At 35.5% G+C, this 13634-nt stretch overlaps 2 protein-coding genes across 6 annotated transcripts in view; one reads left to right on the forward strand and one right to left on the reverse strand.

The window, feature by feature from the left end:
- LOC121325655 (ATP-binding cassette sub-family C member 12-like) overlaps window positions 1–8672 on the forward strand; it is a 21867-nt gene extending 13195 nt beyond the window's left edge. For both annotated transcript variants that reach the window (XM_041268494.1, XM_041268495.1), the window contains exons 21-31: window positions 1–115; window positions 647–873; window positions 1503–1640; window positions 1929–2115; window positions 2367–2456; window positions 2847–3036; window positions 3230–3389; window positions 3737–3815; window positions 4368–4481; window positions 4699–4863; window positions 5069–8672. The exon at window positions 1–115 is cut by the window's left edge and continues 92 nt beyond it. In XM_041268494.1, the coding sequence (XP_041124428.1) occupies window positions 1–115; window positions 647–873; window positions 1503–1640; window positions 1929–2115; window positions 2367–2456; window positions 2847–3036; window positions 3230–3389; window positions 3737–3815; window positions 4368–4481; window positions 4699–4863; window positions 5069–5161 (1558 nt within the window). In that variant the 3' untranslated portion in view covers window positions 5162–8672. The remainder of the gene's footprint in view (window positions 116–646; window positions 874–1502; window positions 1641–1928; window positions 2116–2366; window positions 2457–2846; window positions 3037–3229; window positions 3390–3736; window positions 3816–4367; window positions 4482–4698; window positions 4864–5068) is intronic.
- A 43-nt stretch (window positions 8673–8715) lies between these two features.
- Window positions 8716–13634, reverse strand: part of LOC121325656 (phosphorylase b kinase regulatory subunit beta-like) — a 52290-nt gene continuing 47371 nt past the window's right edge. For all 4 annotated transcript variants that reach the window (XM_041268498.1, XM_041268497.1, XM_041268499.1 and 1 more), the window contains exons 26-31: window positions 12716–12918; window positions 12182–12316; window positions 11171–11300; window positions 10078–10185; window positions 9592–9732; window positions 8716–9465 (exon numbers count right to left, since the gene is read on the reverse strand). In XM_041268498.1, coding sequence (XP_041124432.1) covers window positions 9328–9465; window positions 9592–9732; window positions 10078–10185; window positions 11171–11300; window positions 12182–12316; window positions 12716–12918 — 855 coding nt within the window. In that variant the 3' untranslated portion in view covers window positions 8716–9327. The remainder of the gene's footprint in view (window positions 9466–9591; window positions 9733–10077; window positions 10186–11170; window positions 11301–12181; window positions 12317–12715; window positions 12919–13634) is intronic.

A 13634-nucleotide genomic window follows, 5' to 3' on the forward strand; every position in this document is an offset into this window, starting at 1 on the left:
GGTGTATGGAATGATCATGGTGGTTATGATTTTACTGAGTGTCATCAGAGGATATGCATTTACAAAGGTCACACTGAGAGCTTCTTCAAACCTGCATGACAGAATGTTTCATGGGGTAAGAGTTAATAATGTATCCAATTTTACCATAAAGTTCAATGAGGGAGGGAAAACGGTTTAGAACAAAAAATACAGTCTTAAAGGTCAGAGTAGACTGCATCGCCCAGACTGCACTAGAAAAGAATAATGAACCATATAAGAACCTGGCAACCCAGCAGCAATTGCAGTTTGTGTTTGCTTCAGTAAAGGTGCCATTGTTATGTAGATTTCATTACCTGTATGTTTTAGACCAGTTTGGTGGCCATAAAAAAGATGAATTGTTCTTGGCTCTGTGCAGTCATCACCAAAATCGGGTTTATGTAGTAAAATGTATACTCAAGGCATTCAATTAATATATTTATACAACAAGCATGGGCTTTTTCTTTTTTTTTGTTTTAACCGCTGAGATCTCTGCCATTGCGTTCTGTTCTGAAGCTATGTTTTTTCAATTAAAGAAATTGCTTGTGGCTGAAAGTCTATTACATTACTGAGCTCATGAATATACTGTGTCATCTCTCTATATATACTTCTTTTATGTTCCTACTCTTAGATCCTCCGCAGTCCAATGAGTTTCTTTGACACAACCCCGACTGGCAGGATAATTAACCGCTTCTCCAAGGACATGGATGAGATTGACGTCGGCTTGCCGTTTACCGCAGAGAATTTCTTTCAGTTCTCCTTGCTGGTTGTGTTCACCATTGCTATCATTTCAGTAGTGTTTGTAGAACTTCTTATTGCAGTCTGTATCCTGGCCGTTATCATCTGGATCCTCCTATTGTGAGTCATGTTTGCATACTTAGAACAAACCCCAGTGAATGTTTAGATATCTGAGTGCAAATGATTCAAGAAGAGATTAATAGTATGTAGAAGGTCTTATCCAGACTTTATCTAATAAATCAAATGTCTGTTAGTTGGTATTAAATTGACACAAAGTGGAAGTATATACTGCTTGCTTTTCCCTCACTGATACATAAAGACCAGAAAATCGTGTCAACTAACATTGCTTATTCTGGGAGACTGAAAGTTTTAGAACCCTACAGTAAAAATCGGAATGGTCTAGAACAGTGTTTCCCAACCTTATTCAATGGTGTTTTTAATTTTTCCCAGAGACCACTTGCCATGTGTTTTTTCACAACAGCGTTTTGAAACACATTTTTAGGTGCATATTGTAGAAAGTAAAGTTTATATAACGTATCTAACTTAATGAGATCCCTAATCTTGAATCTTCACTACCACATTTCATCAACCAATGTTGTCTTTTTGCACACTGGAAGTTGCTGATGGCAATTTTTTTTGTGTTTAAAAAAGTGTGTTTTTTTCTGAATGCTTTGTAGATACATGGCATCTCTGAAAGTATTAGAATGGTCTAGAAGGTTTATTTATACTTAAGTTGTTCTATATTTCAGTATCTTCCAGAGAAGTATTCGAGAACTGAAGAGGATGGAGAATATTAGCCGGTCTCCCTGGTTCTCTTATACCACTGCCACTGTCCAAGGACTGAGCACAATCCATGCATACAATAAGCAAGCAGAACATATTGAACAGTAAGGATTGTGTCTCTTTGACCCTGTTAATAATGACTTGGTCTCCAAGAGAAACTAATTAATTTGTGTTTCACTTTCCAGCTTTTGCAGTTCTGAGAATTCCCAGATAGTATCAAGTGTGTTCTTTTAACTATATTAAATACAACAGTTCTTGAAGCTACTAAGACAGCACATGTTTAACACTATTCTAGTGCACATTCAGTTTTTCTGTAGTCCAAACTGAGAGAATACATAAACATACATTGGACTGTGGTCAACCTTTCTGTTTCATTATTGTACCTTTTTTAGATTTAAGCAGTTAGGCGACGTTAATTCCAGTCATTATATGCTGTTTCACTGCGGGTTAAGATGGCTTTCTTTTCGACTGGATTTCCTTACATCAGTCGTCTCTCTGCTGGTGGCTTTGTTTGCTGTTTTGGGCCCTGATTCGATCAGTCCTTCATTTAAAGGGCTGGCTCTCTCCTACACAATCCAGGTAATAGCTGTGAGAAGCACTAATAATAATAATAATAATAATAATAATATAATAAAAACCAAAACCTGCCCTGTTTTTTTTTTAATTTACTCTCTGTCTTCAATAATATTGTATTTTAAATGAAAATGTTTGTAAAATAATTGTAATACTTTCACAATTGCATTGTCTAAATATTCAAAAAATATGAAACATTTCAAAACAAATAAATGACAGTTTTTTGTTCTTATCCCAATCCCTGTCTTTGTTTGTAGTTAACTGGAATACTACAGTTTTGCGTGAGACTTGGAACAGAATTGGAAGCAAAATTCACTTCTGCCGAAAGAATACTGGAATACATATTGGTAAGAAAGATAAGATAGAAATAGATTATACACACACACACACACACACACACACAGTATAATTATAAGATTTGCTCTATAAAAAGAGCTCCCAGTTTCTTTAGCTAAATAACACATTTGCACATATGACTTCTAAGTAAATACTGTTGAAGTTCCCACAAATTCTAATTAGGTCCTTAGACAAAAGGCCAAACACTTTGGGAATTTAAAAAAAAAAAAAAACGTTGGGTACAAAAAATTAACTAGCACAGGTGTAGATTATCAGTACAGTAAATTGCAGATGTAATACACACTTGTAGAGGTAATATTGACAGTTTTATACAGAATCTTGTTGCACTGTAGCAAGAAGGCAATCTGCTTGAAATGATATCAGTGCTGTCTCTTGTGTAGGGATGTGTTTCCGAGGCTCCTATGAAGATTAAGGATGCACAAATTCCTCAAGGGTGGCCAAACCATGGTGTCATTACCTTTAATGACTACCAGATGAAATACAGAGAAAATACCCCAATAGTTCTGAATGGGTTACACATCCGAATCGCTGCAAAAGAAAAAGTTGGAATTGTAGGAAGGACAGGATCAGGTAAGGATTTTTTTTCCCAACTGTATCTTTTCCAAAAACAATAGGCATGTATTACACAGATAATATTCAAGTTTCTGTTTACATTATATTTCCAATGCTTCCAAACATACTTTTCAGAAGCTTTTATTTGTGGGTGACAATAGAATTTTAAACAAAGGGTTTAATATGGCTTGCCATTTTCCCTGTATCTTAGGAAAGTCTTCCCTGGCAGTAGCTTTGTTCCGGCTAGTTGAGCCATTCAGTGGAACCATCCACGTTGATGATCTAGACATCAGCAGCATTGGATTGCAAGATTTACGTAGTAAACTCTCAGTAATCCCCCAGGATCCTGTTTTGTTTGTCGGCACAGTAAGGTAATAACTGCTTTTCCTCTGTAACTCTAATGCATTTTAATACATCATTATTTTAGAATTAAAACATTCTGCAATGTATTAGGGATACACAGTTATTGAGAGTATAAGAATCTGGTGATAAATGAGTGTATATGGAACTTTTAATTTCTGCCTGTCCACATTTTCATTTGTAGGAAGTACAACTACCCCTGTGATATTATTATATTTTATTCACTATATAAGTAAGTCAGAAAACCCTTACATAATTACAGGCTTTTGAGAGCTAATGATCTTGCGATAATAATAGTACAGTGTTTGGTGTCCTCATTACCATACCACTTTGTTTTTTTGTTTTTTTTTAAATACAGGTATAATCTGGATCCTTTTGACAAATGCAGTGAAGATGACATCTGGCAAGCGCTGGAAAGAACATGTATAAAAGATACGGTATGCAAACAGATCTTATTACAAACTGTTGCTGTTGTTTTTTTCTGATGTATATTGAAGCCTGATAGAGCAGTATGATTTTTAGAAGGACAAATACATTGATATCTCTGCAGCCATTTTGAGAATTTAATGTGAACGTTAAGATTGTATCTATCCTGTCCATAATGTGCACCCCTTGTATACAAGCTAATCCAAAACATACCATTTCATACATAATAGCAAGTATACAGAATATTTTATATATATATATATATATATATATATATATATATATATATATATATATATATATATATATATATATATATAAATTTCTTGACAGATATTTGTCCAAAATTCATAACGTTTTGGATGTTGTATTCATAGAATGATGGTTTTATGGTGTGTGTTCTCACAGAGTTTTATGTGCTGCTATTTATTGTCTGGTCCCTTAAAGTGAATTAAAAACATGTATTTAAAATGAAATGGTGCTACATGAGCAGCTTTGCATAATGTCATTCTATTGTTTTAAACTGTCTTTCTGAATTCCTTCCCACTGTTTTTGTATGTAAGATCTCAAACCTGCCCAGAAAGCTAGAAGCAGAGGTGGTTGAGAATGGGGAGAACTTCTCAGTGGGGGAACGGCAGCTGCTATGCATGGCCAGAGCTCTTTTGAGAAACTCCAAGGTGAGTAACACATGTATCATAGTGCTTGGTCTATATCACCTGGAAACAACAAATGCATTGACTTGGACAATGAAATAGCTTGAGTGTATTGTAACACAAGTCACGTGAACACAGTGTGATGGCACACACCGTATGTCAAAGGTCACAGTAAAGGGCATTGTTAATATGTGTCAGTTTTTTATTGGGAGATAAATAAAAAATCCCTATTTTCCTGCAGATAATTGTGTTAGATGAAGCCACTGCCTCCATCGATTCTGAGACAGACGCCCTGATCCAGCACACAATCAGAGAGGCCTTCCAGGAGTGCACGATGTTAACCATCGCTCATCGTATCAACACAGTTCTGGACAGCGACAAGATCCTGGTCATGGAAAATGGAAAGGTGCAGGAATAAATACACTCAACTGGACATGTGGGCCCTGTTCACTAAACCTTAAGAATTAAATACAGTTTGATAGTCCGTTATGGTTTCAGTTAAAAATGGTTATTTTTTCGGATTTTATTGTATGTAGTGCGTCAACATTAATTATTTTTTAGTGACAATGTGAGTTTTGCAGTAACAAAATGTTTGCCGTTTTGTCTTGCAGGCTGTTGAATTTGACCGACCAGAAGTTTTGGCGCAGAGACCAGATTCGTTATTTGCATCACTTCTAGCAGCTGGTAATACTGTGAAAACGTGAGCCGAGTTGAAGTTGTAAGTTCGCTGCTGTAGCGTGTTCTTTCTGCTGGCAGAAAAATGTATATGTGTATGGTGGCTCATTGAGGACATGGAAAAAAAGTTATCAGAACCTATCCAGATTTGACTAAAACCCAGTCAATGGTCAATGGGTGTAAGGCATGTTTCAAAACCAGAACAAACATACATCTTGTGGTTAGGGTTTACAATTTTTTTTTTTTTTTAAATTGACATTCAAATTCATTGTCTTGCTCAGATTGCCTGAAGACATTTCCAAATGTTTAACCAGAGCATAGCCTACCGCAGAATAGGAAGAGAAGAATGCATTACCAAATGTGTGCATTATGCATTATTTAAATGTTATGCATTTGTAATGCAGTGCACAATGAGTCATTTTTCATAGAACATCATTAAACAATCCTTGATGTGGGGAGTTAAATCCAGTTTAATATCATTTTGATGGGAACCTTGGGGCTACAGTCAAAAGAATATTGCGGTTTACTTAAAGGGGCAAGCATTTTTCCATCTGCTTTTTAAAAGCACAGCACTGCTGTTGTGTTCCCTCAGGAATAAATTAGTTATTGGACATGTTTCCCAAAAAAGCCTCACCATTAATAAACTGAAAGTCAATAAGAGGTGCGGATTTAGATTATTTTAAACTGAGCCGTGTACCTCTACTGAAAATAGTATCCTTTAATGTTACTTTTACTGCAGTACTGGGATAATGAAAACAGCAAATAATATGCTAAGTAAATCTAAACAAGAACAATAATACAGTAATTATGATGCCTGCGATGTTTTCATACCAACTGGGTTTCAGTTGCTCTGGTGGTCAGAGATAACAGATAAGGGTGGGTTATGTAAATTGTACTGGCCCTTTGGGAGTTTGACAGTCAGCACATCCATTGCCTTTGGCTTATAAATGATGTTGTTATGCAGATGTGCTTTGCACAATAGCCTTGTGGGCAATGTAATAAAAAAAAAAAAAAACAGCAGTTAACAGGACTTGTAAATTATAATTTTGGTTATTTTTGGAGCCTTACGGTATGTTTTGTTGTCATTTTGGTACATGTACTGTTTGTATAGTGTTAAACAACTGTGGCTCTATTACTGAACATTTGAAGATTTTATCTAAAAATGTGATAAGGAAGCACAAACTGTGATGTTATTAAAATCTGCCAACTATACAGAGGAAAAAAAGAAAGTAAGTTCACCACATCAATGCACCATGCTAATCACCCTGTACAATAGGCATAAAGCAACTCTTGAAAGGGTCATGGTAATATACAGTACAGTATGACACTATAACAAGGCAACATGTAAAAGGCAGCGGTTACTGCACATATGTAACTTAAACTACTATTTGACCCAGAGCACCCACTCATAGAAAAGTAAGCTGGAACCTCTTGTTATCTTTCCTTCTGTACAGTACATAGTATTAACATCTGCAAAGCCACTAGGAGGCAGCAGCTTCCCATCTCTTAAAACAGATGCTCATGCTGTTTTTTCAGGCCATCATAAAATAAATAAATAAATAGATAGATAGATAATTATCTTACCTCTTATCAGCTTCATTAACACTATAACTGGTGCCTCTTTTTTTATGCGACCTCTGTGTTAACGTAAGATAATATTTCAAATATAATGGTGCAGGTAAAACAGCTGCATCCTTTTCTAGTCACCATTGCAGTGAATTTAAATGGTGACACAAAGTCAAAAGGTACAGGAAGCAGCACGAAATTTACATCCAAAGTCTATGAAATAATGTATTTTAGGAATTAGGGATTATTTAAGTAATGAAAAGGATTTTGAGGAACGATTTGCCTGCATATAGTTTTGACTTGCATTCAATTAACTTTAGTTAATCATTTTAAAATAATCTGATCCTATTAACTGGTAACATATTTTCAGTTCTGGGCTATAACCCTTTGTGAGTTGCTATTAAATAAGAGAATATCTCATTACCTTATGCAAATAGAGTTAATTAGAAAGTCCACTTTACAGGAAATCATGATGCTACGTAATTAGACCCAGCTACGTCTCACAATGTCACAGGGCACCGACTGACCTTCTGCAGCCAAAAGCTTTTAAAAATGTGTATCAATCAAAAAAGAGCCATTCAAAGAACCACCACAGTACAAGAGAAATCCAATTCTGTAATCCGTCTTTACTCTCCATACAAATCTTAAACCACCAGGGCACTGTGTGTCTCTGGTACTGCTTTAACGGATGCAGAGAAGCTGAATGAATATCCTTCCAGCTGTACTGTATGCATTGTTTATTTTTATTGCTGGGCTAATACAATTGTTCAAGGTGTTCTGTGCAGATTGAATTGTTTTTTTATTATTTAAAAATATATTTATCCAAAATAACCATTACTGTGTCCAATAAACGTAATCCCATACTTATGGAACTACATAACTTGCATGGTCCTCTGTAGTTGTTTTCTTTTAACTACCTGAAGCCCTTTTATACATATTCCCGTTAACAACTCATAGGATTGAATCTGTACATTCTAGTCCCAATACATTCCAATTAATCACCCCATTCTGGGCTTTCATTCTTCCACATTTTGATGTTCTGTGGCTTCATAAAGGATCTGGCCAGCAGGGGGCAGTATCAAGCAAAAGACTGATCAAATCATACTACATTATAAATCAGGGTATGCAGCTAGAAGAGGCTGCTGTGTTAAACTGGTCCTATTGCAGAATAATATATTGTATTTAATCCTCTGCAAACTTTTCGAAGGGACAAGAAGTACAGTGTATGACAGGTGGCAGTGTATTTTAGAGTGCAATAAGGGTTACGCTGCTAAGGCTGAGAGATGCATAATTTGTTTATTGCTTCGAAAGCTGTCAGAGTAATAAAGAGCAGGCTTTATAACACATCTAGGTGATGTGGCATCATTTACTAAGCTTTTGCTTCAGCAAAAAAAAAAAAAAAAACTGCAGCAAGTAAATAGTGATTATTATTATTATTTTTTTTTATAGTAGGATTTCAACTTTTATCAGCAACAGAAATACACTTCTGAAATGCTTCTGATTTTTAGTTTTCTTTTTTTGGTTGTTTTACATAGACATGTACAGCTGTTATTTTCAGACACACTAGTAAAGAATTTCACATAAAGTGATTACCCGTAGATTGTTTCATAAGTTTTATTGTCATATAGAGTATATTTTTTTTTTACATTATGGAATTTGTTTTGATTGCCTAAAATGTTGTAAAAATACAACTTTCCACGTGACATCGATTCATCCAGGCTGCTGTACTTACACATATATTTACCACACATTGTCCATTTCATTCAACTTTCTTTACATTAAAAAAAAAAAGATTTACACAACATCAAAACAAAGAGACTTTTTAAGGGATTTATTTGGCAACCCTGCTTACAGAGACACACCAGAATCCACAAAACACAGTAAAACGAACACATGCTCTCAACAGAACGCATTTACTGATACCATGCTGTGTATTTAAAATGTATATATATATATATATATATATATATATATATATATATATATATATATCCTTATAATATATAATCTATCCTTTAGATCAATTCAGTGTTAATAGAAAAAATATATCTAAAAATAAATACTGGCTGTCAAACTTCTTTTTTTATTCTGAGCTACTGTATTTCTGTTCAAATTAAATATGCTCTTCTTTGATCTACCACCTTATCTGTTACTTTAATTATTGTAGCATTTGTTTTGTTTCACATAAATAAGCATACTTTACTAACAATTGCTTTAGATATTAGTGTCAGATTTGTAAAATCTTTCTGAATTACAGGAAATGGCACAACCGTTCAATTTATCATATAGCACTGGAAATCATCTGTCTTGCTGCATTTAATCTAATCTACCGAAGTTCAGGTATTACACTACTTAACATTATTTTCCAATCAGATATCTTTTCTGGGTTTTTTTCCTTCAACAAGCCGTGACCTCACACCAATCAGTATTTGCATATGCATCAGACTGGCAAACTCTAACCATTAAACACATGCTCTAAGGTTGCACTTCTTTTGCGAATACAGTTTTGCACATTGGTGGTTGAAAATATTCAAAGGTTCTATTCATGCAACAATGCAAAATACAACATTCAATATTGCAATTCAACTCAAACTATCTCACACACTTTGCACCATTCATCGGCTCGTGTTTAGCTGACTGTGCAGGGGTCATCGTTGCTTGGCTTCACCTCCCCCTCCAGTAAAGCGATCATCACAGACTTGGTCAAGTAGCTTGAAGTTCCTCTCTTGCCCAGTGGAGGGGTGTTGTAAAAAGCAGTCATTTCATCCTGCAGAGTAAAAGTTAAGTTTAACTTAAGGGCAATGTGTCAGCCGTTAATCATACAGGGGTTTTGATTTATGGAGATGTGCAGGACATGAAGCGCTGTACCCTAATTGGCCATGCTTGTACCCACCTTTTTTTCCATTCCCTCAAACTTGCTTCTGTCCCTCTGGAAATCATTAAAAGCTTCCTTCACTAGTTTATCCAAATCCACTTTGTCCTGAAATTCCAACTCAGGGTTCCTTTCCAGGACTATGGACACAACCATCAACAGCTGTAAAATTGAACAAAATGACAATGACTTTAAAGGCTTTTAGGAAGATGGGAGTCTTTTGGTTGCAGACACTCAAACTGTGATTTTGTGTCTTTAATCTATATTACATTCATAGCTAGTTTCCAAGATATATATTCATCTGGACCAACTTGAGCGACATGGTGTGAATACATTTACAGATTTACAAAAAAGGTCACAATGAAAATCCTTTTAGTCATTCATGTCTAGCTGTATGTTCCTTTTTGCAATCTGCTTGCAATGATCCAAGAGGGACAAATAGCCAATTAATTCACAGACAGTAGTTCCAGGAAGCAGAATTGTAAAACCGCAGATTATTTGCCATACCTCAACAATAATTTGTCTGTACTCTGGCTGAACAATATTCTTCAGCATGTCTTCCACCAGCAGAGAAAAGTTCATCTCATACATGGTCATGTCTGACAAAGTGGGTTGCTTAAATGAGAGAGAGAGAGAGAGAGAGAGAGAGAGAAATTTATTCTACCAATTATAATTTTCACATGCAAGTGCAACAAATGAAGAGGAAGATCTTGCAGTAAGAAATCTTGTGACATACATATTAACAGGCAAAGAAGATAAGCGTGCTATTGCTACACTTACAGTACAGTGGTGATACTACAATGTAAAAATATCAAGGCTATAAGGCTATTAAAAACATTTAATAAAAAGGATTAAATTACATTTTGTGGCTGACATTCTTATAGACGTTTTAAACCAGAGGTGGCCAAAGTTGGCAATTCCACTCCTGGTCTTTGTTTCAGCCTTGTTCTAAATTGTTTAATTGAACCAATTACAACTCCACATGACTCTGAAGTACATTATAGTATTTTACTTATTAAACCTGGAGTGCAATGGCTCTTAAGGACTGTGAATGGACACCCCTATTTTAAACTAACAAAAACAGACTAAGATACTATTATGCACGGAAGGGATATCAAAAAGAAATGAAAAGCAACAGAGGACAGTAAACACTTATTTAAAAGCGTGCAAATAAGAAACAAACAGCACAGCATTGTATTTAGAATTAGAATTCTAATCTCATCTAATAAATATATTAAACTCTTTAAATCAGTTACCACGATAGCATTTATTAACACAGCAAACATATCTCTTAAGAATACTAGTTATGACAATTTACACAAAAGGTATGCTCACTATGTATGATGTGCAATGTGTACCTTCTAGCTTGAAGAGATCAGTCAAGTTAACCCAGTAGAGCTGCAATTAGATTGACATCTGGTGATATGAATTATTTGTGAGGGCTCTTAAATTATACTATGGGAGAATGTTTAGATTATCATTATAATTTAGAAGCGATATAGTCAGTTTTCTTAAATGCACAGGATCCATACTATCCCCCAGACATCCCACTTGAAGAACAGCACCACCAGAATACCTTTTGGAAAGCAAATCATCTCACCTGTGGAAGATGTGTGCCAGCAACCATAATGCCATTTGGAGTCCTCTCCAAAATCTGCCATAGTCTGTCATAGAACCCCAGAGGAGTTCGGTTGAGGGAGCCATCAATTTGTCGCCTGTTCAACCAGCACCTTCAAAAACAAAATTGCAGCAGAAATGATGAATCACAGGAGGGTATGAAAGTGGCTGAAAGCTTCTCAAGGTTAAGAAATATATCTCCCATTGATTAACTAATGCCACTTTCAATAGTGTATAACTAGGCTTGCTACTGTTTAATTTTTAAGAAAAAATTTACCGTTTTTTTTCCTATTTATCTATTTTTCCAATCACTTAAAGAATGGGTAAAATCTACTGTTATGCTTTAAAAAAAAACACAGATTTTTGAATGAGAGCATTGTAGTACTGCTTCAGCCAACACGATCTGTCAGAACAGGGTGAAATGACAGTGACAGTGAAACTACAATACTAATGGACCGCTGACATGATTGACAGCGACGCCTAGCCATTCAGAGCAGAAAGGAGACAGGACACACAGTAAGTATAAAAGCTACACAAACTAGAGATGATTTCTAAATAATTATTTTTGGCAAGAAAAAAAAACAGCGCATGGTTTTACCGATGTTTATACATTTTTTCACTCAAACTCATATTTCTCATAATTCGACATTTAACGAGCTTTACTGATTAATATAAAAAAGTAGCAAGCCTATGTATAACCCATTACCAAAAGCATTGGAATACAATGCATGTTACTTTAGTTCTGATTAAACGTAACAAGAATAATTAGCATGATATAACAAGAAAGATGAGCCATGGGGAATGATGCAAGTGTGCTTTAATACCAGTACTGTTGTTGACATTAGTTAATGCAATCTACTTGAACAACTCCTGACAGTGTGCTTTGCTCTCTAGTTAGATACAGTAGATGATGATTATGCTGCAGCCCCAATATTGTTTCGGTGCAACAGTTTTGTAATTCAGTCTGCTGGATGGAGACAGCTGGTTTTCCCACCTTCCTTGATGCTGAGGCTGGAGAACATCCAGGAGAAGCTGTTTGATTTCGCTAGGCGACAGCTGGTATAAGTCCTGGGCTGGCATGTCTCCTGCACGGATTTTGAGTTCATGTTTCATGGCATGGATGATCCATCTGCAAAGAACAAACAAGCTTTTCAAACACACCTTTGTGCACTCAGCGTATTATTTATTTTATGTGGTCCATTAATCATTCTTAAAGGGTGTAATTATAACACATTTTCCACAACGACTTGTGGCAAAAATGAAGACAATCTCCTGGAAGAAACTTTGATTTCATTTTCATGGTTTTGTAGTTCACTATAGTTTTAGGACAATACTGTAAAGTGTAATGATCAGAAACTAAAATAAATAAGATATGAAGAATAATGCTATCCATGCAAACAAACGGATACGTACAAGTTATAAAAAGCTTTATTAATTTAATACTTTTTTTATTTCTGCATCTAAAAAAGGATAACTGCATCTGTTAGTTTCCAATCCTGTTAGCGTTAGCAACCTGAAACAAACATACCCAACTCGTATTTTCAACATGCCACTGAATAGTTCCGGGGAGTTGGAAATGATCCAGCCGATGTGAATGACAAGCTCTTGCTGTACAACCGCTTCTCGCTCACCATAGGGGTTGCACTTGCTATAGAGAATGTCCTTGATGACTCCAGGAGACAGAGGATTACAAATCACCTCCTCTTCATGACTGAAAACACCCAAAGTAACCTGGCAAAACAAAACACTTCTGCCCTGTAGTTTTGACTTTTCACATATTACATGAAATGGTCAGTGCACCACTAACAATTCTTTAAAAAAAAAAAAAAAAAAAAAACTCATCACTTTATATTGCATGAAATAAATAACAGACTGTTATTAGGAAGTATATCTTGAACATTGATCAGTGTGCATATCTAAATCTAAATGCAGTACTTCAAAACATGGTAACAATATTTTATAGGTGCAAGGCAAATTAATACAACAGCAATAAAGTTTAGGGGATTGAAATAAGTGCCCCCTAACCCAGTGATTTGATCCTACATATACAATATCCACACTACTTAAATAATGCACAATCATCGCGTGTTGAAAACATGATTGTGACCGAAGTGAATGACAATAGTGTGGCTTCAGCACTTGTTGAGCAAGCATTATTTAGGTAGTGTGTATTTGGTATTAATCATGCAAGAGCTCTAGACTTAGGAAATAAGTTACAGGCTATGGGATGTCTTAATAGTAAACCCGGGTGGATCAATCTATAAAATGGGAGTCATAGTTCTATTTAGAAATCTGATCAATCTCCTCACTGCAGATGGTAAAGTAAGCACATAGACCAGGGGTGTCCAATCCTGGTCCTGGAAGATTCTAATTAAGTAATTTAGGATTCTGTTCTAATTAAGTAATTTAGGTCACAGTTGGAACAAAAACCAGGAGGGACACCGGCC

The sequence above is a fragment of the Polyodon spathula genome, chromosome 13 (genome assembly GCF_017654505.1).
Source record: "Polyodon spathula isolate WHYD16114869_AA chromosome 13, ASM1765450v1, whole genome shotgun sequence".
Lineage (NCBI taxonomy): Eukaryota > Metazoa > Chordata > Actinopteri > Acipenseriformes > Polyodontidae > Polyodon > Polyodon spathula.